This window comes from Saccostrea echinata, unplaced genomic scaffold, assembly GCF_033153115.1.
Source record: "Saccostrea echinata isolate AGI-Se365-2 ecotype Australia unplaced genomic scaffold, CSIRO_AGI_Sech_v1 ptg000015l, whole genome shotgun sequence".
In the NCBI taxonomy this organism is placed as follows: domain Eukaryota; kingdom Metazoa; phylum Mollusca; class Bivalvia; order Ostreida; family Ostreidae; genus Saccostrea; species Saccostrea echinata.
Window position 1 is genome coordinate 15,559,281 of NW_026889764.1, and position 27,972 is coordinate 15,587,252.

General features: G+C 33.6%; 1 protein-coding gene across 4 annotated transcripts; it reads right to left on the reverse strand.

Moving 5' to 3' along the window:
• Nucleotides 1–615: 615 nt before the first annotated feature.
• Nucleotides 616–27,943, reverse strand: LOC133187572 (suppressor of tumorigenicity 7 protein homolog). 4 transcript variants are annotated; one of them, XM_061322985.1, is made up of 15 exons: nucleotides 27,787–27,943; nucleotides 16,573–16,655; nucleotides 14,787–14,955; nucleotides 14,156–14,326; nucleotides 13,154–13,232; nucleotides 10,936–10,990; nucleotides 10,160–10,259; nucleotides 9,832–9,929; nucleotides 8,953–9,067; nucleotides 8,081–8,153; nucleotides 7,563–7,665; nucleotides 7,154–7,304; nucleotides 4,416–4,508; nucleotides 4,083–4,222; nucleotides 616–2,690 (listed from the first exon to the last, which is right to left on the reverse strand). In XM_061322985.1, exons 1-15 carry the CDS (start codon nucleotides 27,935–27,937, stop codon nucleotides 2,595–2,597), a joined length of 1,677 nt encoding a protein of 558 aa, XP_061178969.1. In that variant the 5' UTR covers nucleotides 27,938–27,943; the 3' UTR covers nucleotides 616–2,594. The 4 variants fall into 4 exon arrangements, with proteins under 4 accessions (XP_061178969.1, XP_061178968.1, XP_061178971.1 ...); XM_061322984.1 differs by having other exon boundaries at nucleotides 7,563–7,683; XM_061322987.1 differs by lacking the exon at nucleotides 27,787–27,943 and adding an exon at nucleotides 21,238–21,319.
• Nucleotides 27,944–27,972: the final 29 nt, after the last annotated feature.

Here is a 27,972-nt window from a genome sequence, read left to right on the forward strand (position 1 = left end):
TAAGTTTAGTTAAAATAGCAAATGGGATTTCAAAATATTTAATGACACAGGAGAATTTGTAATTTACTGCTGTCTCTAGTGCGCAAATTCATGGTCAAGTCCAAATAATGAATTCAACTGGATACAAACAGAAATTAGCCATGACCCACAGATAATTTTTAAAATCAATACAGTAATATGAATATCAAGAATACTGAACTGCAAGTCCCGTTTCAAATGTTGCATTAACATAAAAAAAAAATATTTAAATGCTGTCACTCCTTTTTCTTCCCTCCTCAATTCCCTCTCCTTTTTAACATTCCACCCTGTCTCCCCTACCCTCGACCCCACCTCCCAAGATCTACAACCCCTGTTTCTCCAACCTCCCTCTTCCCCCTTATCCCTACAGTCTCATGGGAAGCATTTTATTTCACGGTTGGGTCTTCCAAAAAGAAATTTAGAAAAAAGGGTCATTAGACGTTTTTACTGAGGGGGCGCTACCTGTTTTTTTTTCTTTTCTACTGTATAAAGTGTAAAATAATATATATTGACCGTGCCCATCCCCTTCGTACGGGCCTGCCGTATAATAATTGATATTTCTTATACAGGTACAGTATCTTTTCCTAAAAACATAAAATCATTGCTTTGTTTGTTTATTACCCCGACTGGTCCATTCTGTGGGACCCAGGGTCAAATAATACTCTAGTATTATGTTACAATGCCCGAATTTCCTCTATCACTTCACAATACTTTGTTGAACTATTACCCTTATGAAAAAACGGCAATCCATGCCAATCATAGCTGGAAAGTTAATAAATGTTCACAAAAAATATGCTGCACTTAGCTAACATCAAAAATAAACACAGCAACTATATTCTCACTGAAAAATTAAAGTACACCCATAATGTAGATAATCTAAAAAATAAGTCTACATCTTCAAAAACACATTGGGACACAGATTTAAAGAAATCTTTTTCTGTAAACAATTACAATACAGATTTTGAGGTGAAAAAAATCACCAGTAAATGTGTTTTGTATTCAGAGAAAGTAAACAGATTTACACCAATGTGACCAAAAGAAAAAAAAAAAGTTCTGCTTGGCTTTAGGCTGCAGTGTGACACTAATCTGCTTATATAAAACCTTCAACTCGAAAAAAGAAAATCATACAGATCAATGAATCAGAAACCCCAAGAATGACAATGTTTAAATGTTTTTGCAGTAAAATAAACAGGTTTGCTTTTTGATTCAACATGAATGAAATTGCATGAAAAACCAAAATCTCCTAATATATGATGCAAAGAATTTCAAAAATGTTAGATAAATCAATACATTATGAAATTCATGATCTTGCTGTTTTATGAATGGCCTAGATTTGGCTTCCTTTCTTTTTAATGTTTTTATTGAAAAAAGTCCAAATTTTACTAACAAAACTAACACTTGTTATACTACTCCAAATTTCAGTGTTTTTGACAAAAATCAGTTCATCTTTTTTAAACTGAAATATTAATTACAGAAATAGTAGAAAAGGTGAAAAAGAATTTATGAATAATTTAAGTTTTTAGTCACATAATCATATAATGCAGTATGCACCATGTTTTAACATAGTCCCACTTCTACTAGTATCCTGTTATTTTGTTGGTTTAAATGTACCAGTAGTTGAAAACAAAAAACAAAACAAATAAAGCCAAAGATGAAAAATTCCCCAAACCCTTTTTCTACCCTTATTTCAAATACCTATAAAAAAAGAGGCATAGCCTTTAATTGGCTTTAAATGAAAAATCTATCCATTCACTTTATTAATTTCTAGAAGTAAACATGACTGGTCACTGTTAATTTAACGAATAAACTCCAGTTTGTAAACGTCATTGCCAAAGCAAGAGCATGTAAATAAAAGGACTAGGTGTAAAGCTGCCTCAAAATGTCTCCAACAGTTCCTTCTATATAAAAGACTTCTTTTGCTTGTAATGGCAAATGGCAAATCAATTTCTCATCTTCAGTAGATTTGTGTTTGAAACTTAAATATTAATCTACAAAGTTTCACTTACTCTTTTTTTTTTTCTTTTTTTTCCATAAAAGATTTTTCAGTTTTAATATCTTTTTCAATGAAGAGAAATTCTTTAATATATCAATGCTTAACCTGTTTCAGTGGCAAGATAAAACATTACAAGCAAAAGAAGTCTTTTCTTTAGTGTGTTTTAAAAAAAAAAACGCATTCAAATTTTGCAATCTTCAGACTATAACAGGCTAGAAAGAAATTTTGATATGTTGAAACAACAAACATTGGGAATAATCAACAAACCTTGTGTTACCTAAGCACACTGTCATAATACCCCTTAAAAAAATCTCATAACAAATTGTACACATGATCACTTTAAAAAATAAAGATTCCTCCTTAAAAAGAAGTCAAACAGCAAGGAGTTTTATGAAAAAAAGTTGAAGAAAATTCTAAACAAAGAACATAAATTGCACCATGCCAACAACATACCCTATTATTAAACTATCCTAAACTCTATTGTGTTTAGTGTTCTTTTTCACAAATGCCAGAAAAATATAAACACTCCAGTTGAAGCACAAAAAAATATAGAATGGCTACATCTGGTGTGTTGTCATGGTGATTAGATGCGGGATAGCTGATGTAGGAGATTGGAGGGCAAGATGGCTTCTAACTTTTCCAGGACGTAGCTGATGGGCATGTACAACCAAGTGAGGACCTGTAAACAGCAAATAAAACAAAGTTACATCAAAATGCACTGAATTTGTCTCGGACTTAAATTTTACTTGCTAAAATCACATTTATGCAGAAAGTTTGTTTTGTCATTAGTAGGACAGCAATGTACTAGTAATAAACAATGGGCATTTGGTTGTCTGCTAAAATTGGATTTCACTACAGAATAAATACCTCTGATTTTCACTATAAATATAAAAACAACTTTAAATAACCCCTCAATCCCTCGAGTTCACTTAAATTGACTATATACCTCTTAAACCAGATTTTCTGTAGAAGCTTCAGCAGATTTCATATATGTTCCATTTTTTTTTTAGCATATATTATTAAGATATCAGATTTATTAACACGAATAAAGCCTACATTTTTAGTTGAAAAGAATTCCATCTTAATATTATGATTAAGAATTTAATTTTTGGCCTCAGTGACAAGTTTAAATTGTCCTTTTGTCATTGTGACATCATATCACTAGGTGGTTGTGTTTTTTTAGACATATTGTGCAACAGCAAAGTTGATTATCCGCAAAAAAGAGGCTTTGATGGTCATGCCTAAGTTTATTATATGTACGAACCATTTTACTAATAGCAATAATTCCCATAGGCTTATGCTTCTGGTAAGTTAATAATTATGCCTAAGTTTATTATACTAACTGATTTAGCAATAATGCCCTTTGGCTCATGGTAAGTTGATAATTATTCCTATAAGTTTTCTCTACTAACTGTTTTAGCAATAATTCTCACAGACTCATGGATCTTGTAAGTTAATAATTATGCTTTAGTTTTCTGTACTAACCGTTTTAGCAATAATTCCCATAGACTCATGGTTCTGGTAAGTTAATAATTATGCCTTAGTTTTCTGTACTAACCGTTTTAGCAATAATTCCCATATGCTCATGGTTCTGGTAAGTTAATATTATACTAACCGTTTTAGCAATAATTCCCATAGGCTCTGGGTAATGGTAAGTTAATATTATACTAACCGTTTTAGCAATAATTCCCATAGGCTCTGGGTAATGGTAAGTTAATATCATACTAACCGTTTTAGCAATAATTCCCATAGGCTCTGGGTACTGGTAAGTTAATATTATACTAACCGTTTTAGCAATAATTCCCATAGGCTCTGGGTACTGGTGAGTTAATATTATACTTACCGTTTTAGCAATAATTCCCATAGGCTCTGGGTACTGGTAAGTTAATATTATACTTACCGTTTTAGCAATAATTCCCATAGGCTCTGGGTACTGGTAAGTTAATATTATACTTACCGTTTTAGCAATAATTCCCATAGGCTCTGGGTACTGGTAAGTTAATATTATACTTACCGTTTTAGCAATAATTCCCATAGGCTCTGGGTACTGGTAAGTTAATATTATACTTACCGTTTTAGCAATAATTCCCATAGGCTCTGGGTACTGGTGAGTTAACAGAGCCAATAAAGCGGTAAAAGAACAGAGACCAGCTGTGAACAAAATAAAGAATGGTAACTCCTTCTTAGGGTACACTGAGACATCATGAAAAGCTGAAATGAAACAATATAAAATTAAAAAAAATATTTACATACATTCATTCATAATCCTAAATATATTGTCAAAACATACATGTACTTTACCCAAGAGTATTGAAGCTTTACGTTTTAGCACCTTTACTTATAAGCATCTTTAAAAAATAATTGATGTATTAGAATGTGTTTATGCATTGTTAGTGTGACTTACTAGGGAGGAGTTCTCTGTCTGCATTCTCTGTACAGGTGGGGTAAGGGTAAAACAGGTGCCCCTTCTCCAGTGGATAGGGGATCATTCTGAAGGCTATGTAAAACAATGAAAATCTTCATGTACACAAAGAATAACCTGGAGTTTAAACTGAAGGCTGCTTAAATTCATGTACAAAGCTTATAAGAATGTATAAGTAGTTTACATCTCAATTTCAACAGCAAAATTAAGTAAATTGAGCAAATTAGCATAATAATACATGCTTATCAATGTTAACATTTTGTATGACTCTTGTCATCAATCTCCTATAAGGTAATTCTGACCTCAAGTCCATCATTTGTTTGTTAAGCATATTTGTGCATATGAAACAATACAAATATCTTTTAGTTTTCATGGATATGACTCTATAAAGACATTTAACTCTATCTACAGATTTGATAATAATAATAAGTACTTCTTTCTTTCTTTCTTTTTTTAGGGGAGGGGGGGGGGTTGAAACTAACAAACCATAAACTGGATGTCATAGTATTTTAAAACCCATTTTATCACAAGTGGCTCCATGTTTGGCTGTTCTTGAAATCACAATCAGCATTTGTTTCTAATCATTGATAAAGATTGTTTTTCCATCACATTGATCTCCAATGTAGATCTGTTCAATCTATTGCTACCAATAATATTGGATGTATACTGGATTCTAATTTTTCCAATCAGAATAGTAAATTACCATCCTTGTTCTTATGAAATGTCAGTTCAGAATTTTGTGCACTTTTTTACACTGACTTACTACCTCATAAGTACAGTGCAGGAGGTTATAAGAACCCCCATCCAATGTTATACACTGACTTACTTCCTTCATATGTACATGTACAGTGTAGTAGATTGTTATAGTCACTGACTTAACCCCCCCCCCCCCCCCCCCCCCCATCCAATGTACAGTGTAGGTGATTCTTATACACTGTCTTACAGGTACTTTCCTGCAAAGTACAGTGTAGAAGATTAACAGCCCCCTCCAATGCTATACACTGACTTACTTCACTCTCATGTACAGTGTAGTAGATTGTTATACACTGACTTACTTCCCTCCCATGTACAGTGTAGTAGATTGTTATACACTGACTTACTTCACTCTCATGTACAGTGTAGAAGATTGTTATACACTGACTTACTTCCCTCCCGAGTACAGTGTAGGAGATTGTTATACACTGACTTACTTCCCTCCCATGTACAGTGTAGTAGATTGTTATACACTGACTTACTTCCCTCCCGAGTACAGTGTAGGAGATTGTTATATACTGACTTACTTCCCTTCAATGTACAGTGTAGGAGATTGTTATACATTGACTTACTTCCCTCCTGAGTACAGTGTAGGAGATTGTTATACACTGACTTACTTCCCTCCTGAGTACAGTGTAGGAGATTGTTATACACTGACTTACTTCCCTCCCGAGTACAGTGTAGGAGATTGTTATATACTGACTTACTTCCCTCCTGAGTACAGTGTAGGAGATTGTTACACACTGACTTACTTCCCTCCTGAGTACAGTGTAGGAGATTGTTATACACTGACTTACTTCCCTCCTGAGTACAGTGTAGGAGATTGTTACACACTGACTTACTTCCCTCCTGAGTACAGTGTAGGAGATTGTTATACACTGACTTACTTCCCTCCCGAGTACAGTGTAGGAGATTGTTATATACTGACTTACTTCCCTCCTGAGTACAGTGTAGGAGATTGTTATACACTGACTTACTTCCCTCCTGAGTACAGTGTAGGAGATTGTTATACACTGACTTACTTCCCTCCTGAGTACAGTGTAGGAGATTGTTACACACTGACTTACTTCCCTCCTGAGTACAGTGTAGGAGATTGTTATACACTGACTTACTTCCCTCCCGAGTACAGTGTAGGAGATTGTTATACACTGACTTACTTCCCTCCCATGTACAGTGTAGGAGATTGTTACACACTGACTTATTTCCCTCCCGAGTATAGTGTAGGAGATTGTTATACACTGACTTACTTCCTTCCCATGTACAGTGTAGGAGATTGTTATACACTGACTTACTTCCCTCCCGAGTACAGTGTAGGAGATTGTTATACACTGACTTACTTCCTTCCCATGTACAGTGTAGTAGATTGTTATACACTGACTTACTTTCCTCCCATGTACAGTGTAGGAGATTGTTATACACTGACTTACTTCCTTCTCATGTACAGTGTAGGAGATTGTTATACACTGACTTACTTCACTCTCATGTACAGTGTAGGAGATTGTTATACAATGACTTAATTCCCTCCCATGTACAGTGTAGGAGATTGTTATACACTGACTTACTTCCTTCCCATGTACAGTGTAGGAGATTGTTATACACTGACTTACTTCCTTCCCATGTACAGTGTAGGAGATTGTTATACACTGACTTACTTCCCTCCCGAGTACAGTGTAGGAGATTGTTATACACTGACTTACTTCCTTCCCATGTACAGTGTAATAGATTGTTATACACTGACTTACTTCCTTCCCATGTACAGTGTAGTAGATTGTTATACACTGACTTACTTTCCTCCCATGTACAGTGTAGGAGATTGTTATACACTGACTTACTTCCTTCTCATGTACAGTGTAGGAGATTGTTATACACTGACTTACTTCACTCTCATGTACAGTGTAGGAGATTGTTATACAATGACTTAATTCCCTCCCATGTACAGTGTAGGAGATTGTTATACACTGACTTACTTCCTTCCCATGTACAGTGTAGGAGGTTAAGAGCCCCCTCCACTCGCTTCCAATGTTGTAAATGACAGAAGGCATAGGCTATTGCTTCACTGTCTCCCCGCTTTAAGATATGCTCTGGAGGTAATATGAGACTCTTCATCTCTAGTAAATACTGAAAATAAAATTACTTATCTCAAGTATGCTTAACTCAAAACTGATAGTAAAATAAAATTTCATGTAGAGAAAAAATAATAAACACGAGACACTACATTTCTTTGAAAAGTGATTAACAGTTTTAAAGTGATCAAAATTAAGATAAAATCTTTAAATTAAGATAAAATCTTTAACATTGATTTTGAAATGCACAATTGCTTGTGCTTTAATATTTTCTCCATATCTTCTTGGTGCTAAAGTCTCACCCATGACTTACTTTTGGGACATGTGGATTGAACTCTACAGCTCTGTGTATAGCCTCTACCGCTGTCATTTCTGCCGTACTTAAGCCCCGCTTGGAGGCTATGTCCGGTGAGAATCTGGAACAAGAAATATACCTGCCATCATAAGTGATGCACGCCAAGCCCATCTAATGGACCACAACGGCATGCATGGCGTTCCAGAAAAACAGTTATGGTTAAGTACTAATATATCAAACAATGCAGATATTAAGTCTGTACAAATTATGAAACACTGAGAATTCTCCTGACAGGTGCTCTAATTTGCCTCCATAAGCTTTATCATATTCTGATTTTTTTTCCACTAAGGACTCTATTTAAAAACCTGTTGATAAACACCAATTAAACTAAAAAAAAGAAGAGATTTGGATCATTTTCCACTTAACTTGGAAAGTACATGTGTATATCATACCTATTGTCAAGCTTCTATTTATGTCAATAATTAAACATAAAACAGTAAAGAGGCGAGAGAGAGAGAGAGAGAGTCAACACTTACTTGTCTGCCACCGCTCTGGCCTTTAGTAATGCTGCTGTGTAACATATTGCTGCTGATTTTGGTAAACTTATATCTAAAAATAGCACAAAGAAACATTCATTCTGGTGAACTTGCATCTAAAGATAGCACAAAGAAACATTCATTCTGGTACATGTATTCCGACATAAGAAAAACTACTGTGAATTGAATTTCAACAAGCATTCTTCTTGGTATTTTTCATGCATTTGTTTTGTAAATTACTTTTTTTCATTCAAAGATTCATTCTGTTAATGAAAGAAATATCTAAAATTTCAAATTTGAAATACATGGAAAAATATAACTCAAATAGACCATTTAGATTGTAAACATAATAATAAAATTGAATTTCATTACAAAACTTAAGGTATATTCAGAGCATCTTGCTTACACATTAAATCATTATCTCCTACATACACAAATAGTTTCAATAAATATGTACACAGGGTTCGAAATTCACTATATACAACTCGCAAAACACGAGTTAGAATTCCCAAATTGCGAGTTGAAAATTAGGTAACTCGCAAAAACTTGCGAGTTGATTTTTTTTTGCATTGAAACTGTAGCAAAATTATATAATATGACAGAACACAATACTTTTGATTTAAATCAGTAATTTAAATAAAAGTCACACTGTAGTTGTATTTTGTGTATTGTACAGTAGTTACTTTTTCCTTAAGTTACATGTATTTAATTTATATAAATTTAACTTTATATGAAAATTGCGAGTAGTCTTATAAAATTGCGCGTTCACTTTGTTGGTACTCGCAATTATTTGCGAGTTGTAATTTTAGGGAGTTTCTAACCCTGGTACAGTATGTGAATTCAAGATGAAAATCAGTAATTTCACCACATACCATCATATTTGGCTAAAACTGCTTGAACATCAGCATATGCTTGTAGTTCTAATAATGCATCTATGAGATTCTCATGTATATTGAATAAGTTGAGCATAGGAAATTCTTTCATGAGCTGTTAAAAAAAAGATATATAGAACTTAAGGTCAGATGACATGATCCTCAGTAATATACCGGTATAATTTTTTTCCAAAAATCTGTGACAAAGAACTGTTATTTTAAGGAGTTTCATCACAAAAATTGAGGTACTTTACCAGGCATTTGTGCTAGATACTAGAGGATGGTGTTTCCTGTATAATCCTACTGGAAATATATTGAATTGCTGATATCACAATTTTTGATTTATATATTTTTTCAAACATTCTCAAAACAGATATCAGAAAATAACTATAAATATTTGTGGTATGTTATGGAGAGATGAAAAAACAGATATTTGAGAAATGTGTCGTCTGGCCTTAACAACTTTGTACATTATATGACACTATCAAATGAATGAAATGGCAACAATTTTTCATTTTACTCTTTTCAAGTTTCCCGAGATAAAATAATGCCAATAATTACACTCTATTATATATACAGTTGAGCCTCATTAATCTGGTTTCTTGTGATCCCAAAATCTGGATTCTTGTGTTCCAGAAATCTACATTCCTATGTTCCCGAAATCCGGATTCTTGTGATCCCCAAATCCGGATCTTATGTTCCTGAGCTAATTGTCTCAATTAATGAAGCATTTGGATTACTAAAACATACATGTACTTGGGTATATATAAATTTCATATAAATTGTTCCCTTCAAATTTTGTCCTCCAGGTGAAGCATCCAGATTGGCATCCACATTAAAGAGGCTCCACTGTATCATGTTAACAGCAAAAATCTTTACCTCTCTCATCATTTTAACAGCTTCTCTCGTCCGACCTAGTTTTCTAGCACACATGGCTAGTCGTCGCTTTACATAGACTAAAACATTCACATCTCTTCCTATAATAGAGAAACAATTTTTTTTTTTTTTTAGAAAATGCCCTTTTCATCAAAACACAACATATCTCATTTAGATTTTCATGCAGTAAGTGATTCTGTATTTCAAAGAAGAGTGTTTGAAAATTCAAAACTTGACAACATTTTTATGAACAACCATTATCAGATCACACTTAGCTAAAATTCTATTTGGTAAATAAAATATGAATTGAATATTTCTACAGAAAGCTTACGATGAACAGCCTCATTTGTAGAACTCTGATGTTGGGTCTGTATAGATTTCTTATAGTTCACTTCTGCTGCTTTATAAGCTTGTTTAAACATCTTCTCTGCCTGTCAAAACCAAATATACACTTAAATGTATGTATCTATATCACAGAGCACAATAATTCATAATGCAGTGTTCAGGGAAAGAGAAAATTTAGTGTCTCCTACAACAAGTTGCGTTCTTCATAAAAAATAGTATGTATATTATTAGTTATCCAGGTCCAATCAAGGGTGTACGGGGATTTACCCCGGGTTTTATTCCATACACCCTGAGGCATACACCCTGTACCCAAATAAATTCTTTGTAAACAAGTCAAATCAACTGTGTTTCTAGAAAAGATTTACTACGTCCTACAATGCATCGTAACGTCATGTTATTTGCTTTTTATCATAGAGAAACTATGCATTGTGACATCACATTTTTTACCCCTGGCTCAAGTCGGGTGTACGGAAATTTACACCTGACTTTGTAACCAATCAAAGCTTGTGTTACAAGCTATATAGGAAATAAGATTTTTTTTATTCCTTAAGAGAGACTTTATCTCTAATTCTATATTATATTAGAATTTATTTAACATGTTAAATGAAGACTGAAAATAATGAATTAGTATTAATCTTCAGTTACCCATAAGTCATAAATAAAGTTCAATGATTGCATGAATTGAGATCTTATGGACAGCATTTTTTAATGCCAGTATGATTCAATCTGGATTATTTTTTTCAGACAGAAACTTAAACTTACGTCCACTATAGAACTTGTGTCTTCTTCTGCTAATAAAATCATGGCTGTCGGACAACTGATAAAAGAAAACAGTTAGAAAAGTCTAAAAATACCTGGGAAATCAATATTATGAATTGTTGTACTTGAAAATAAAAGTCTCCGTTGAGACTGCAACTCTACTGCTTTGAATTATTAAATTATTTTTCAGTATTTTGGGCAGAACGTGGCCTTGATCTGTGATAAAGTTGGTACAATTTTTGGTGAGCATTGAGAACAGAAAAACCTCAAAATTTTACAATGAAACAAATTGTTACTCAAGGAGGCTGGGGGGTCAACAAATTAACCATCAGATATAACTTAATTTTTTAGATATGATATCTTAAGCTGTCAACTATCATTTGGCAAACAAAAATTTCATACATTTTAGTTTTAAAATTTGATCATTTTTGTATATCTTAATATGGAGCTCTTCTTCTAAAGGAGATCAATATAGTCTGAAAATGGCCACAACCACCCAGCCCTCTTAAGGAAAGACTTTTAATTTTATCACAGTAAATCTTTTTAGCATGATCCATACTGCATTTAGAATAGATTATATTTTTAGTATGAATAATAAATTTGAGGTGCAATCATTTTGCTCCTGTGTGCATGTAAAATGTAGGTACAGTAAAACTCGGTTACAACGAAGTCACTGGGACCTGTGAAATTACTTCGCTATATCCGTAATTCGTTATATCCAAATAAGGAATTCGTAAAATTTCACAGTTGGGGACCCAGGAAAACTTCGCTATATCCCTGAATTCGCAATATCCGTGTTCGTACTAAACGAGTTTTACTGTATATAAACATCAGACATAGAGTTATCTTCCCTTGGATTCACATTTATAGAACAGTGATCTCAATCACAAATATATATATTTTATTTCTTTGAACACAGATAGTTATAATGTTACAAACATATTATTACTTCTTTCTTGAGCATTGAGACTACCGGGTATATTATGATTTTGTCATTTTGTGACAAATAATAAATGAGGAAAATGCTTTTTTAAATATCTAAACCAAAATTTATTATTTCTTTCAGGATTAACAATTTCATTGCTTCTTTGCTGCTGGTTACTTCAATCACTTCCTTAGCATATGTTCAGATAGGTGACGTGAAAGGACTTTCAGTCTTGTATGGATGGTGAGAAAAAGTTGCACTTGGATAAAAACATTTCTTTTTTTGATAAATACATGTACTACCATATTGTAATATTTTACACAGGTACTTGTGGATAGGACCCCCCCCCCTCCCCAGGCAATTCAACCCCGAGGTTTGTTGGACATTTTTTTCACAAATTATATTTATTACACTTATTCATCATGTGTACCATACGAAAAAATCGTAAAAACCCCTAAATAATCAATCCACACAAAAATACCCCACTATACATTTTAAGAGAGAAAGGTATGCCACTCCGGTTTGTTTACGTTGTACCCCCACTAGTCTTTCTGGGTTTAAAAACATGTATTTATTTTATTTTAACCTAAAATGTCATAGTTCATGTTATAGGAATGACTCTGCATCTCGTAAGAATCCCATAATTAATCCTAAAACAGCATTGTAGTCAGTGCGTTGAAAATTCCTTAGGTAAACGCAACGGAAGTGCATAGAGAACACATTAACTATTATGATAACACCCGAGAGAGATTATTACGTCAGGCCAAAACTCTCTCCGGCGTTATCGTAATATGTGAATACATTCTTGGTGTACTTCCGTTGTGTTTACCTAAGGAATTTTCAATGCGCTGACTAAAATGCTGTTTAAGGATTAATTGTGGGATTCTTACGAGATGCAGAGTCAATCCGATAGCATGAACTATGAGAGAAATATATGTAGAGACAGTGTGAACCGACATTTTAGGTTAAAATAAAATAAATACATGTTTTTAAACCCAGAAAGACTAGTGGGGGTACAACGTAAACAAACCGGAGTGGCATACCTTTCTCTCTTATAATGTATAGTGGGGTATTTTTGTGTGGAATGATTATTTAGGGGTTTTTACGATTTTTTCGTATGGTACACATGATGAATAAGTGTAATAAATATAATTTGTGAAAAAAATGTCCAACAAACCTCGGGGTTGAATTGCTGGGGGGGGGGGGGGGGGGGGTCCTGTCCACAAGTACCTGTGATATTTTAGTCTTTTTTTCCCTCTACTATTTAATTTAGTCTGAATGTATTTGTACTCTTACTCTGGGTTTTTTTCCAATGCATCTTTAGCAGCTTTAATTCTTGAGGCTGGATTCCTCTCTCTCCAGGCTCTCTGCATAACTGTGAACAAGAAACAAGAAAATCATACATTAACATGAGGGCCACGTCATCTTAATAAGACTTTATAGACTTTTCCTATTTATTCCACTGTCAAATTTTGAACAGATTTGAATATTCACTAAATGGGTATGTTGAATATTAGTACGATAAATTGTATCCCTTGTGAAGATTAAGTAGAAAATTTATAGAGACCTTTCCCTATATATTCCAATGTCAAACTCTGACCCTCTATTGTGGCCTCATCCTAACACTATGGGTCAGCACTGGAACAAAGTTGAATCTACATTACAAGGGGATGATGGCATACTGTGGCCTTGCTCTTCAACAGATTTTTTTGAAGATTTTTATCTATATATCCTTAAGCCAAACTCGGACATTCCATTGTGGCCCCATCCTACCCCTAGAGGTCAGGATTGAAAAAAAGTTTACATTCTACCCTACTTAGAGATGCCTGTATACTATTATGACTAACTGTAGCCCAGCTATTCTTAAGATTTTTAAGTAACTCCACAATATTTTCTGTACTTCTTTATGGAGGATATGGACCTCCATATGAACAAATCTGTATTCTCTTCAAACAAGAATAAAATGTGGCAACTTATTGGTCCCGTAGTGGCCAAGGAGAAGATGAAAAGTTTATACAGAAGACGAAAAGTCACATGTACACCAAACTTTTTTTGATCAGAAAAGCTCATTTGAACCTCTGGCTCGGGTGATCTAAAAATATCCTGGTCACTCAAGACTCTGAAGATGCAATTAAAGCATTTCTTAATTTTCAAACACAATTTACTATAACAAGGACTACTACAACTTTGAAATATCTCATGAATTGTTTGAAATAGAATGTATCATAGTGTAAAGATCTTATCATAACTCTATAAAGTTCTGTAATAAAAGCTAGCCTGTTACAATTACTGGTTTACCTTCATATTCTGGTTTCCCAGCATCTGCCTCACAAGTAAAAAATGTCTGATGATCCTGTGCTGAGAGGTTCATGTCGTAGTATGTCAGGGGCTCTTTACCTTTGGCCCATGTATACCTCTGGTATTCTGACCCACGGAACAAGTTTAGGGGATTTCTCCAAACCTTGCATTCTGAAAAATTTGTTCATTTTCACTTCTAAGCACCTAATTTTTTATAAACATGAATAATTTTTTTTTATTAGTTAGAAATGAATGTTAACTAAACAGAACTTCCTCTATTTAACAAATGATATGTTTTTGAAATAGAACTACAGACTGAACAAAGAAAGCATGTCACCTACAATTTATTTATTCATTTTGATTATATGCATGAGTAATTCTCTTGAATTCATTTTAAAATGCCAATATAAATTCCAGATTGAATTCTCATTTTACCTCAGCATCCATAAGCATGGACCTCACACAGTGCCTACCAAATACATTCTACATATTCACTGATCAATACGTTACTACTTAAATAATACATTTCCCAATTTTATTACCTTCAGTCCTCCAAGACTCAACCTGGAGTCCAAAACCTCTACCTTCTGAAGATGACCCCCCTTTCCCCATCTTTAGAGCCTATACTCACCTGGCATTGACTGCTGGTGAGTAGAATTCGTGGTGGGAGACAGAGGGGAACTATTGTTGTTCTCTGGGTTGGGGTTGTCATTTCCACCAAGTAAGGGGGATATGTGATTAAGTGATACCTGTTCTATAAAGGAGGTTCCATACTTCTTGAAGTACCACCATTCAAATATCTGCAAAAAACAAGAACATGATTTTTGAAGAATAACCAACTATAAATTTCAGTAAAATAGAGTGACTTTCTGTCTTATAATGAACTTAACAGGGAAAAAAATGCAATTAAATTACATTTATTACAGATACATTATACTGATAGCTTATACAGTCAAACCTCGTTATCTCATACTCGATGGGAACGAGAATAAACTTTCATATATCCGGGTATTTAAGATACTGGGGATAAAATACTTAAAGATTAAGTGGTTGAAACTTCCAAATAACTTTGACATATCCATGGTATTCGAGATATCAGTGTTTGAGATACGTAAGTTCAACTGTATGTAATGACATTTAGCAATTCATTCAGGAGTCATTTTATATGCCATGTAAAGGTGATGCTTCAGAATGACCCTTCCCTCATCCCAATATCAATATTTGTTATCTGATCTTTTTTGAATTTCTGCCTGCATATAATACCAGGGAGGTGGGATTTAAAATAAAATTCAATTTTAACTTTTTTTCTGCTTTTTCGTTTTGGTTATGTCATTTTGCCTTTTGTTTAATATTTTAAAAAAATTTTGCACTGCTCTAAAAATTGCTCTAATTAGAAATACATGTATAGCATTTATTATAATATTTATTCCTTTAAATAGCTTAATTAATACTTATCAACCCTTAAACTTCCAATAATACCAGCTAGCTGGCACCTTAATTAAAAATACACAAAGGAAAAATTGTACATCCAAGTCTTTGTGTTCTCCGTTATTTATTAACTAAACATCAGAGAGCTTGCTGTGTTATTAAGAACAGAAAAAAGATATTAGATATTATACTGTTGTGAATTTGAGAAGTGTGAATATTTCCCCAATTTTGTCTTTAATAAGCAATTACCTACTGTCTCCATGGCAACAAGAAGCCAATATAAAAAGTAGGTGTCTAGACAGTATTCACAAGTACAAACTGTGTTCACACAATTGCTGTTAAAATAGTTCTTTTACCATTTCCAAAGCACTCATAGGAAAAGGCTATCTGATATCCCTGGTAATTATTGTGATAGAAAATAACCTATTTAAATCATAATTGTAAGCAGCTGCCACAAAGGCTTAGAGCAATGTCTGATTTTCAAAATCTCACCAATGCTGGAAATGATTACATGCCTTTTAAATATTACAATTTAATCCAAAGAAAGTGCAAGCAAGACTATTTTTGTTTTGTTTGCTTTATATCACTTATAGAGTACATGTACTGTGTTTTATTCATTTTGGGATGTCACCAACTACTGCAAGACTGCAAATTCAGACCGTTGCTCAGCACTTATGACCATTGAGCAGTGAGGAAACTTTATACAAGTTACTTATAACATTTTTTAATCTAAAAAAAAACAATGATCTAAATTCAGTAACTAATAATATCTTGACTGCTCATGATTACACAATTTTAAAAAATTGTGTGAATGAACAAAAAGTTTAAGATATATGTTCTAACAATGTCTAAGAATGTCTTGTCTCTTGGTCATTTCAAGGTCTCAGAAACTGCGCATGTTGAATATGTTACAGAAGAGAACATAATTATCAGGATGCTAAAATTAACTTTGACAGATTTTACAAATGTCTTTGTGCTTTGTCACTCACCAGAATAAGCCCCGATATAAGGGATGATGTTCCTGTTAGGGCCACATAGAACTTTGGAGTCAGTGTATTCAGAAACATTGTTGCTGAAAAAAATAAAAGAGAAATAATTTTAAAAATTACTAGGCAAGTATTTCTATTCAATATTGATTGGTATCATTATATATGAGTGTACATGTACTGATTAACGGAAAAGAAAAAAAATCATTTTTAACCAGCCCACCCCACTCCATCTTTCATATCAATCGACATAACCTTTTTTAACAGAGAAATATAGTACAATAAACATTTTTTTTGTAAGTTGGTGCTGTACAATGTGTTCCAATAATTCATGTATGTAAGAGTCTTCATGAAGCCCTGCCTGCATATCAATGTACATTGGGGGGGGGGGGGGGGGGAGGGGGTGTTAAAATGAAATTCCATTATTAATTAACTTTCAACAATTTTTTGATAGAAAATCCCACTACTATTTAGTAATAAATGTCCAGTGCTAGTTTATTTTGTCAGGTATAGGTCATGATGAAAATTATTAAACTATTGATTTCAATAAATTGTCATAAAAATCATGCAGTACTGTCTCCATAAAATAAATATTTTAATGTAACAGTACACCAGTTAACCAGAGACAATGTCCCATTAAACTGGTTAATTCTGTCATCAGAGCCATAACACACAAAAGCTTTCAATCTGCAGCACTGCTCCAGACATTTATTGATTGTTAAATTTTTTTGTCATCTGACTGTGTTCCTGGGCATTTTATTCCTAACGACAATGTCACACATAAGGTGAGGTGTTGGTTTCTGATCAATACATTTTCCCCAGCCTCAGGCATAAATTTTCCATCATTCCCATCTCGAACTAGTCTTGCTCTCAAAACCTGATTCTAATTCTAAATATAATTTGGCACATTGCTTTGCAATTTTGCAAGAGAGCTAAGCATTGATTTCCCAATTTTGTTAAGAATTATTCTTTATAAATGTCTAACTTGCCGAATGCACAGCCAAATAAAACTGACAAGTATTTTCTATCAAAACCAGTGCTTAAAAGACTGGATATACATGTTTGTCTAACTATACATGCATGCAATGCATGCAACATGAAAAATGCATCAAAATAAGAAAACAGTTGAACTTTGGTATCTTGATCAAATCTCAAATACCATGCATATGACAAAGTGAGTTGAAAGTCCCAACTACTGTTTCTTTTTTATCTAGAATCTTCAGATTTTTTTAGTTGTATTCTATACACCTTCAGTCAGAAGTCTACAGTTAAACTTCATTATCACCAACAGTGATATACCAAATACCAGGGATATGTTGATTGAGTTGGCAATCCCAACCCCTTTTCTTTATTTTTTTTAATCTTATTATCTTGAACCTTTAGATATCTCAAATCTTAATCTAATGGTCCTGTCGAGTTCAAAATAAGGAGGTTTGATTGTATATGAAATATAACCCACTATAAATCCTCTTATACCTTTAATTGAACCTGAATAACAAATTTATTTCCTATCATGTCACTAGGGCTGTGCAATAATACTGATATTCCATTGTATTGTGATTTATTGACCAAAGAAATGTACACGACATTGTATTGCGATATATATTTTTTTTAATATAGTAAAATGATGGGGATTGTAATTAACTTATGGGCTCTTCATTCCGAAAATAAAATATAAAGAGGACAGATATCTGCTATGTTCAGCATTAGGCAAGGCTGGAAAATTATGACTACCTTTTGATGTTCTATAATAATTACAATTGTTTGATGCAGTGGTTGTTCCAATTTTATTGTATGAATCAGAAGTTTGGGGATATTAAAATAACGGTATTGTTGAGTCTTTTTTTTAGCCTCCTCCCCCCCCCCCCCCCCATGATATTTAACGTTAAACTTTAAACTTTAATGAAAGAAATGCTTCATTTTTTTCATTTAAATGACAAATGATAAACAACGTGTATGCTACTTTTTGCTTGTTTAACAGAAGTTGGAAAACAGCATGTAGTGTATAAATTGGACTAACAAAACTACTGTAACATTTTCCTATAAATATGATAACATTTATTCTCTCCTCTGTTTAGTTATTTTTCCCTGCTCTGATTACTTGAATGCCAGCATTCTAAGCCATGTTTGACGAGGTGCCATGTGTGTTTAAAATGGTTGTTAACTCCGAAAAGTGCTGATGTTTAGCAATTTTTTTGTAATTTTATTAATAAATCGTAGATTTACAGTAAGTCACATGTTACTAAAAGAATTAATTACGTAAACTATTGACAAAATAAATAATACATACTTACGATAAAATATGTAAATGCTTATACTTCGAACTTTGCATATAATCTTGGAATAGTACATTAATTATTAATATTAATTAATATGTCCAGGCTTTTGTCATCGGTAATAGTCAGAGTTGTTTAAAAAATACTACATTTTGCTATACAGAAAAATGCCAATCTTTTTAGGACTCGCCTATAAGACTGAAGTCGGACATAAAGTTTTGGACCTTAGAAATATAACTCCCAAAAATACCGACTTATAGGCAAGTATGTATGGTAAACATATTTTCTGTAAATTTCACCTGGTTGGTTTACTTAAAATGATGTAGGAAAATTATTCCATGTCCTTTAAAATGACATTGAACAATTCATATTACTATTACATTTATAAGCATATATGATTAAAACATGTACAATGCTAATATCATTATTGATCTGGATCTAATGCTTAAGGCAAATCCACTTCAATACCGGTAATATGATCAGTTCCGTTTCAAATAGATGCTAGCTTAATTGTATCATTTGAGCCCAATCTTGTATCTTCTCATTAATTATTCAGTTCTGTCCTATCAACATGCAATAAACAACAAATAAATTAAATAAAAGGCTCAACTTCACTATACTATTGCCATGGCAACTAAAAATGTAACATGATGCATTAATGTAAATGAATCTCCATCTTTGATGTAACATTTCTTCCATGAAGTTAATAATAAAACATTCCATTATCCTATTTATCACACGTGGTGGAATGGTGTGATGACCCCAGCAATAAAAAGCTTGTACTTATAGTAAACCTTGCAAGCAACACCTGGCAAACCGTGGTTTTGAAACAAGGTAACATGTAAGCCACAATGCTCCTGCTGTCACAACCCCCCTCCCTTCTTTCCTTCTTAATCTCCAAACTCGTTGAATCATGATTGAATTAAAACAAATCTTATAAATGCCTTAAAAAGAGGCCAAGCACATTTGCCATTCAGTATCTAATTCCCGAGTCTATATCCCATCATGTCAGAAATCACTTCAGGTACAAATGAAATCTCTATATATAATCATATTATTTGTGAAATCATAACACCAGGAACACACTTTTAATTTGGGAGAATTTCTTACTAACACTGTGTACATGTTATTGAGAGCGAATCCATTTTTCAGAAGTTTGAAAAGACTGGCAAAATTAAAGATAAAAACAACACAGACAATAAAACACGGATGATGCCATTACTGCATGACAAAACTATAATTATTGTAAGTTGACTATAGTAATCATTCATTGTAGCTGCCACTGCAAGTTTTCTTTCATGTTTTAAAAGGTGATCATATTGAGTTTCTACACGCGGTACCTTGGATCTTTTCACCAAAATGAAAAATGTTCAAAGTCAACGAAGTACTGAAATCAAGCTGGCTTATTTAAATGGGAAAAAAATATGCATGCAAAATTACATGGAAGTTTTCAGTTAGTTTAATTCTAGGAATGCTTGTCAATGAATATTGATTACAAATTAAGTAGAACACTGTAGATTTCACATTAATTTTATTTTAGATCAAAGAGCATATCATCCTAACTCCATGAAATACAACAGAATTTGATTTCTTTAGCACACAGTGTTTAGATGATTTGGAACTTGTTTCCATAGTAAATTTTATTGATGATTTGCTGCCTTTTTCATATTGAGAGTTTTTCAAGGAAAAATGGGAAGGAAAAGGGGCATGTTATTCCATAGGGTATATATATAATCCAAGTCTGGTTACAGAATTAATAAGTAGACAAAAATATCAGCTCATAGGTAATGGTACATTTTATATTTCAGTAAGTCAAACAACAATTCAATGACATGATTATATGCTAATTATACGATATGCATGGAAAAAAATATTTGATTATTAGCAAGTTCCGGAAATAGTTCAATTACTTGGAAAATGCAGTCCATTACAGAATATTACGCCAACACCTTACTGAGAAATCTTATGACTACTTAATATCTAATTTTCCAGTGTGTGCCACTGTTGTCGGATTAAACAAAATGTACCAGATCTACGTGAACTTTTCATGAACACCTCCTAAACATGGTCAGATAAACACACAATAAAATCAATAATTCATATACACAGTTTTAAGTTACAGATCCATCAATAAAGCATGGAGACTTTAACCCAACACATTTACATAGGAGTTCTTTTACTGACATCAGACACATTTAAAATCATAACCATCTGACATTCAAGAGTTTCACTATAAATGGAAAGAAAAGAAATTGCCAGGGAAATTCCAGCTTTTATATAATGTACCTGTATCAAAAACCTTGTCATCATTGTCAATATGGACCAGAAAACTGACCATCTGACAGAGTTTAAACAAAACATCAAATGTGAAAATAAGAAAACTAATACGTACAGGTGTCACTAAAAAGAGAAAGCATAATGGCTGGAAGGACTGCGATCCTTACGTCACTATCAAGATGCCGAGTAAAACTGGGGGCTCGCACAGACCAACAGCATCATATACAGAGAGAAAAATCAATAGTATGTAGCTTTGAAATAGACGATCAGCTAACGCTGGATATTGACGATTATCGCAATGCAGTCCACAGACTTAAACACCATAATGAAATCATCATAAGGCATTGTATGCATATAATCATGCATAAAAGGACAGTCATGAAAATTACCTGTCCAGTATATTTTGGGGGGGGAGGGATCTCTATTTTTCCTCCTTTATATTGTAAGAGTCTTTTAAATGCATATTAATTATGTACAATGTATATGCAAGGAGGTCTAAGAGCCAAGAAGAATTCATTTTTGAAATAAGCATTCTGAGAGTCTTGCATATCGCTACCGGCAAGTATACTTCCCCTTAAAAATGAAAAAGGCAGTAATTCCTTCAAAAATCGTTGCAGCAGTATGAAATATAAAATTAATCTCTAACTCATTCGAGGTAGACTAGCAGGCATACCAAAAAGCAGCTCAATATCTGCAAGCATGTAAAAACTAGAACTGTCCAAAAGGGACAAATACCCCCTGCTGGGTTTTTCAGAGAAAGTACCAAATCACTAATGTTTTCTAGATGTGAGTGGTGTTCACAATTTGCTTAAACATTTAGAGTGAAAATTTAATTATTCATTATATTTTTTTTTAATTAATGAAACTAAGGTGCAGTCTCTGCAAATTGATTGTTGAAAAAAAAAATATCATAACTAATTATACAAAATCAAATTGATCTTAATACCTTTATATCAAACTCATTTTAAAAATAAAAGGCTGGTTCCAGTAACTATGTATTTTGACAGACCTTTATTGTAATTTATGACTTAGACAACAGAGATCTTTATTTCTTTCTGCCCAATTCCCAGGAGATATAGATAAGACCTGCTTGATCAGAGATGCCCTAGCAGCTTCCCACACTGAACTCATTAATTAATCTTGAACTGGATGCATGTCCACTCATTACTCCCAAGGGACAAATGGATTTACACTATCTGCTGTGTAATGTAACAAGAGGCCCATGGACCACAACGCTCACCTGAGTCAATATGGCCCTGTTGTTCTTCGTCAGCAGATTTCTTCTCTTATATATTCATATAAAGCTTTGATGGCCTGTTCTAAGCATACCCTGCCCCCAGGTGCCATGTTTTGAATGAAATTGAATATAAACCTTCTGAGGATGCTGCTATATTCAGATAACTAATCATGGTTTTGCTGTTCTTTAAAATGGAATTTTAAAGATGTCTGACACCCTACCCTGGGGGTTGGGGTTGGGGGGTGGGATGGGGTCATGATTTGAACAAACTTGAATGTACACTACCTGAGGATGCTTCCAAATCAATATGACTAATCAAGACTTTGTTGTTCTTAAGAAGAATATTTTTAAAGATATTTCCTATATATTTTCTTTCATAAAACTTTGATCCACCATTATGGCCCCACCCTACTACTGGAGGATGCATTGAACAAACTTGAATCTGCAATACTTGGGGATGCTTCCATATCAATATGACTAATCATGGCTTTCCTGTTCTTGAAAAGATCTTTAAAAATTTTTCCTATATATTCCTATGTAAAACTTTGATCCCCCATTGTAGCCCCCCCCCCTACCCCCGGGGGTCATGATTTGAACAAACTTGAATCTACACTACCTGAGGATGATTCCATATCAATATGACTAATTCTGGCTTTGTTGTACTTTAGAAGAAGATTTTTCAGAATTTTTTCTATATATATTCCTATGTAAAACTTTGATCCACCACTGTGGCCCTGCCCTACCCCTGGGGGTCATTATTTGAACAAACTTGAATGTACACTACCTGAGGATGATTCCATATCAATATGACTAATTGTGGCTTTTTGTTCTTAACAAGAAGATTTTCAAAGAATTTTCCTATATATTCCTATGTAAAAATTTGATCCTCCATTGTGGCCCCTCCCTACCCCCGGCGGTCATGATTTGAACAAAATTGAATCAACACTACCTGAGGATGATTCCATATCAATATGACTAATTCTGGCTTTGTTGTTCTTTAGAAGAAGATTTTTCAGAATTTTTTCTATATATATTCCTATGTATCTAATTGTGGCTTTGTTGTTTTTGAGAAGAAGATTATTAAAAATTTTTCCTATATATTCCTATGTAAAACTTTGATACCCCATTGTGGCCCCATCCTACCCCCGGGGGTCATGATTTGAACAAACTTGAATCTACACTATGTAATGAAGGTTTCACATAAGTTTCAACTTTTCTGGCCCAATGGTTCTTGAGAAGAAGATTTTTAAAAGATGACACCAAATTTTCACCAATTCTTAATTATCTCCCCTTGGAATAGGGCGTGGCCCTTCATTTGAACAAACTTGAACCCCCCTCACGAAAGGATGCTTTGTGGCAAGTTTGGTTGAAATTGGCCCAGTGGTTCTTGAGAAGAAGTCAAAAATGTGAAAAGTTTACAGACGGACGGACAGACAGACGGACAGACAGACGGACTACAGACAAAATGTGATCAGAAAAGCTCACTTGAGCTTTCAGCTCAGGTGAGCTAAAAACTGTTTTTAATACTTTGTGATTTTTTTTTAGTTCTAATGAGTAGTTTTAAGCTGTAGTTCACATTTTTGTACAGATGTTCTAGATTCTATGTCAACTTTAGACATGAACCCGAAATGACTAAGTCAATAAAAATGAAAAAAAAAAAACACCTGTCAAATGCAGAAAAATTATCAAATTATGTTGAAAATACCAGGTTCACACCTTCATATAGCAAATAATAAGTGTACAAATTTTCAGACAAATCCTTGCCACAGTTTCCAAGAAATGGTCAGGACAAAATCTCATCTACAGACAGACAGACATGCTGATTCAAACTTCATTTGCGGGGGGTATAAAAAGTGCTGAAAACTAAATGGGACAGCTAGACTAACCGAGGGACAGACAGACAGAAAGATAGAAGGAAACCTTTTAGCCCCCTCCAGTTCCACTGGTAAGGAAAAAAACAGCTAGTCCTAAGTTACATTTATATTACATGTATATGATATTCAATAAGATAGAAAGAACAAAAGAGAAAATATAAAATTAATTTGAAATGTTCTCTAATCTGGAATGTTGTCCAATCCGACCAATTTCTATGGAACCAGTGGTGTCAGAATATTAAACAAGTTTTACTGTATATTATTATTATCTGTTTTAATTTAAAAGTAAGTCCTAATATTTATATTCTCAATCAGATGCCTGCTTTATGACAAAAATTATAAACACTGTAAGATGTTGAACACATCCTCTGACAATACAAGCAACAAGTATTTTCTTTGTTGTCAGTTTAAAGACACTATCTATCTGTATCAAAAATTTGACCAATATATTAATAAGTACCTTCATTTAGATAAAATTTAAAGCATATTTGTCTATGCATGAGCTTCACTTTCCTTAATGAAATTATCATGTGACATTCCTGTACTAAGAATCATAAAAACTTCATGTGTATACACCTACCAAAGTGAAGAGGAACATATTGATTCAGCTGTTTGGTTTATGACAGAAAACCTAAAACATATGAAGATCTGTGACATATGGAATCTTTATCTGGAAAGACTGGTAAGGACGATATTGACCTGATTCTTAGGGATTCCTCATAAATTGATAACAATTATCTACTAAAAACTAGGTAACCCATACTACTGGACAATAACAGAAAATCTGTAATATATGTTAACACTCATAATTATACTATATTGGATAGTAAAAATCTTAAAGGCTCTTCAAAATTCTACTGCATATGAAGAAAGTAATAATTAAAATCAGAATGGGGGGGGGGGGGGGGGGGTTGAGTGTTGTTCCTTTGAGATCTGGGACAAAATTTTCATTTGACCATATAAGATTCAATAATTCATTATTATGTATGAACACATTGTTTTGTAAGTCATCATCTTGAAAATTTACATTCATAAACATGATAAAGAGTATTATGAAAGATGTATATTAGTTTTGATTGAATGAAGTATCATTAGTGTAACAGGAAAGGAGAAAATGTATGGCTGGACCGGAAATCGATCCCGGGACCCCTGTCAGGTTCTCTAACCACTGAGCTACCCAGACTAATACCCAAGGCCCCAACAATATTACTTTAATCATGAAAAGTGATCAAATCAGGAATAAGGATGACATTACAATTATTGTAGCATTTTAAGTCACTGTTTAGGACCAAAAAAAAAAAATATATATATATGTTTGTTTCCTGTAACAATCCCGAAAAATCGCCTATGTGGCACAGTGGTTAGAGCATTTGCTCTTGAGCTGAGCTGTAACGAGTTGATTCTTATGTCATGGGTTCGAACCCCACTGTGGAACATGGAGACTGGTACTTTGGATGAGACTGTATAAATTGAGGTCTAGTAGGTCTAGTAGGTGCAAGCACAAAAAAGATTCCTCACTGTGCTGTGCTGAGTTTAGGCCTATATTTGCAGCCCTCCACCAGCAAGTGGTCAGTGGTGGCATCTCCATATGAGTGAAAAAATTCTCAAGAGGGATGTTAAACAATAATCAAACAAAACAAAACAATCCTGAAAAATCAAGGGTCGGTAGGTAGAGAATTTTTTTCTTTAAAGTAGGATCTCGCTCATGTTACAGTATATATATTAACACATGATGAAGTATCCAGTTTAAACATGTTAAAAACATTCATTTTGCTTTCGATAAATGCCTAAACACCATTAATCATTTAAAGGGGTCAAACATCCCCAGACTGAAATAACCAGGTTTGAATCTGTACATGCTGATCAGTGACATAAACTGGGGACTTCCAATGAATATGGCTGGCTAGCGGTACAAAATGAACTCTTCTCAAGCAAAAAATGCCAGATGATATATTGATGATCATTAGTCTTCATAAATGGTGAATGTTGACTTAGCCAACATATTTATAACTCGAGTAAAGCTACAGTTAACATTTTTGGTAAAAATTACATCACCTGACTGATCAAACACAGTTTTGACACACCCCACTGTAATTTGAATAGGTTGGTTACAGGAAACATAATTTTTTTTTAGGCCTTACCTGTCAATGGTATGAGATATGACCATGATGTCATTTGTTTTTCAATATACATGATATATATATTACATCACCTGACTGATCAAACACAGTTTTGACAGAAAAAAAAATTCCACCCCACTGTAATTTGAATAGGTTGGTCAGGTTACAGGAAACATAATTTTTTTTTAGGCCTTACCTGTCAATGGTATGAGATATGACCATGATGTCATTTTTTTTCAATATACATGATATATAATTTAAGATTTCAGTCAATCTTAAAGTTTGTATAATACACACAATTATCTTTCTTTCAAAGAATGGGAGTTACAAGGGTTAAAGATTGTAAGACTGAGGAGCATTAGAAATCTAATTTCTGTTGTGTGAAAAATAAAAATACTTTTACCAATAAAAAAAATAATGCAGTTGTCCCTATTTGATCTCTACTTGCCATAAAAAATGCACAAAGTTTAACATGCAATATTTAGGATTGAAGTTTACAAGCTTATTGTCTTAAGTAGCAAATATTTGAATATTTTTTCTCTTTACTGGTAGTATATATTTTTTTTAAAGTTAAACATGAAAGGAATTCTATGAAATTAGACTGAAGTGATCAGTTGATAGCCATGCAATATCATTTGTTAAATACTGTTTTGAGAAAAGTCTTAATGCAGTAAACTACAAAAATAAAGCTCTGCTACTGAGTTGAAGGATATAATCCATTCTTCTATACATCATGAAACATGCAAGATCATGAAATCATACTAGAGACAGATCTCATAGAATACCAAATGGTTTTATCAGCAAATTTAACCTTCATCATGTTGTTAATTACAAACAACTGGCCACTTGATCTGCTTTTTAATTTATGAAAGAAGATTCTTTAAGTCAAGATGATCAATAGAGACTAAGACTATGACTGTAGGAAATTTTTATATTCAGTCCATTATTTAGTATGCCAGGTTTGTGTCTAAGTGTTAGACCCAAAAACAAAAGTTATGTACATGTGTGTAATGCGATACACTTCACACAGAGCTCTACCGATATTCTTTTTAGAGAGCCTATATATTAACTTCTCTTTTGCAAGCCTTCTTTTTTGTTCTATGGAAGAACCATTCATTACTGGAACTGGTGATGGTCAATGCTTTTTTCTCTCCCAAAAATACATGGTTTCCATTAAACAAATATGAAGGTTTGTAAAGAGAATGTTTTGAAGCGCATAATCTACCGAGTTAGTCTGTACTATTCAGGTCACCTTTGGCAATTGCTGGTGCCTAGTTTTACTTCTGTCTATGCTTAGGTGTCTGAAACTGAAAATTTGCATAATGTGTTCATGCTTTTTGCACCCATGTGTTTCGAACTGCAACCTGTGACGTTGAAACTACAGATGTTCCGAGATGCACAAAAAAGCACTGTGCATGCAAACAGTTGCTTACCATAGGAGAAGTTTTCACTTAATTTCAAGGGGCCTCGGAGAATATAAACAACAAACACAACCAAAACAACCCACACAGCTAACAGGTACGTCCAGGACCAGTGAATCCAAGACTTGATTTTTTCAGTACACCTTGACAGGAAACCCGCCATGCTGGAACGATAGGGCCGCAGCAATGTATAGTTAA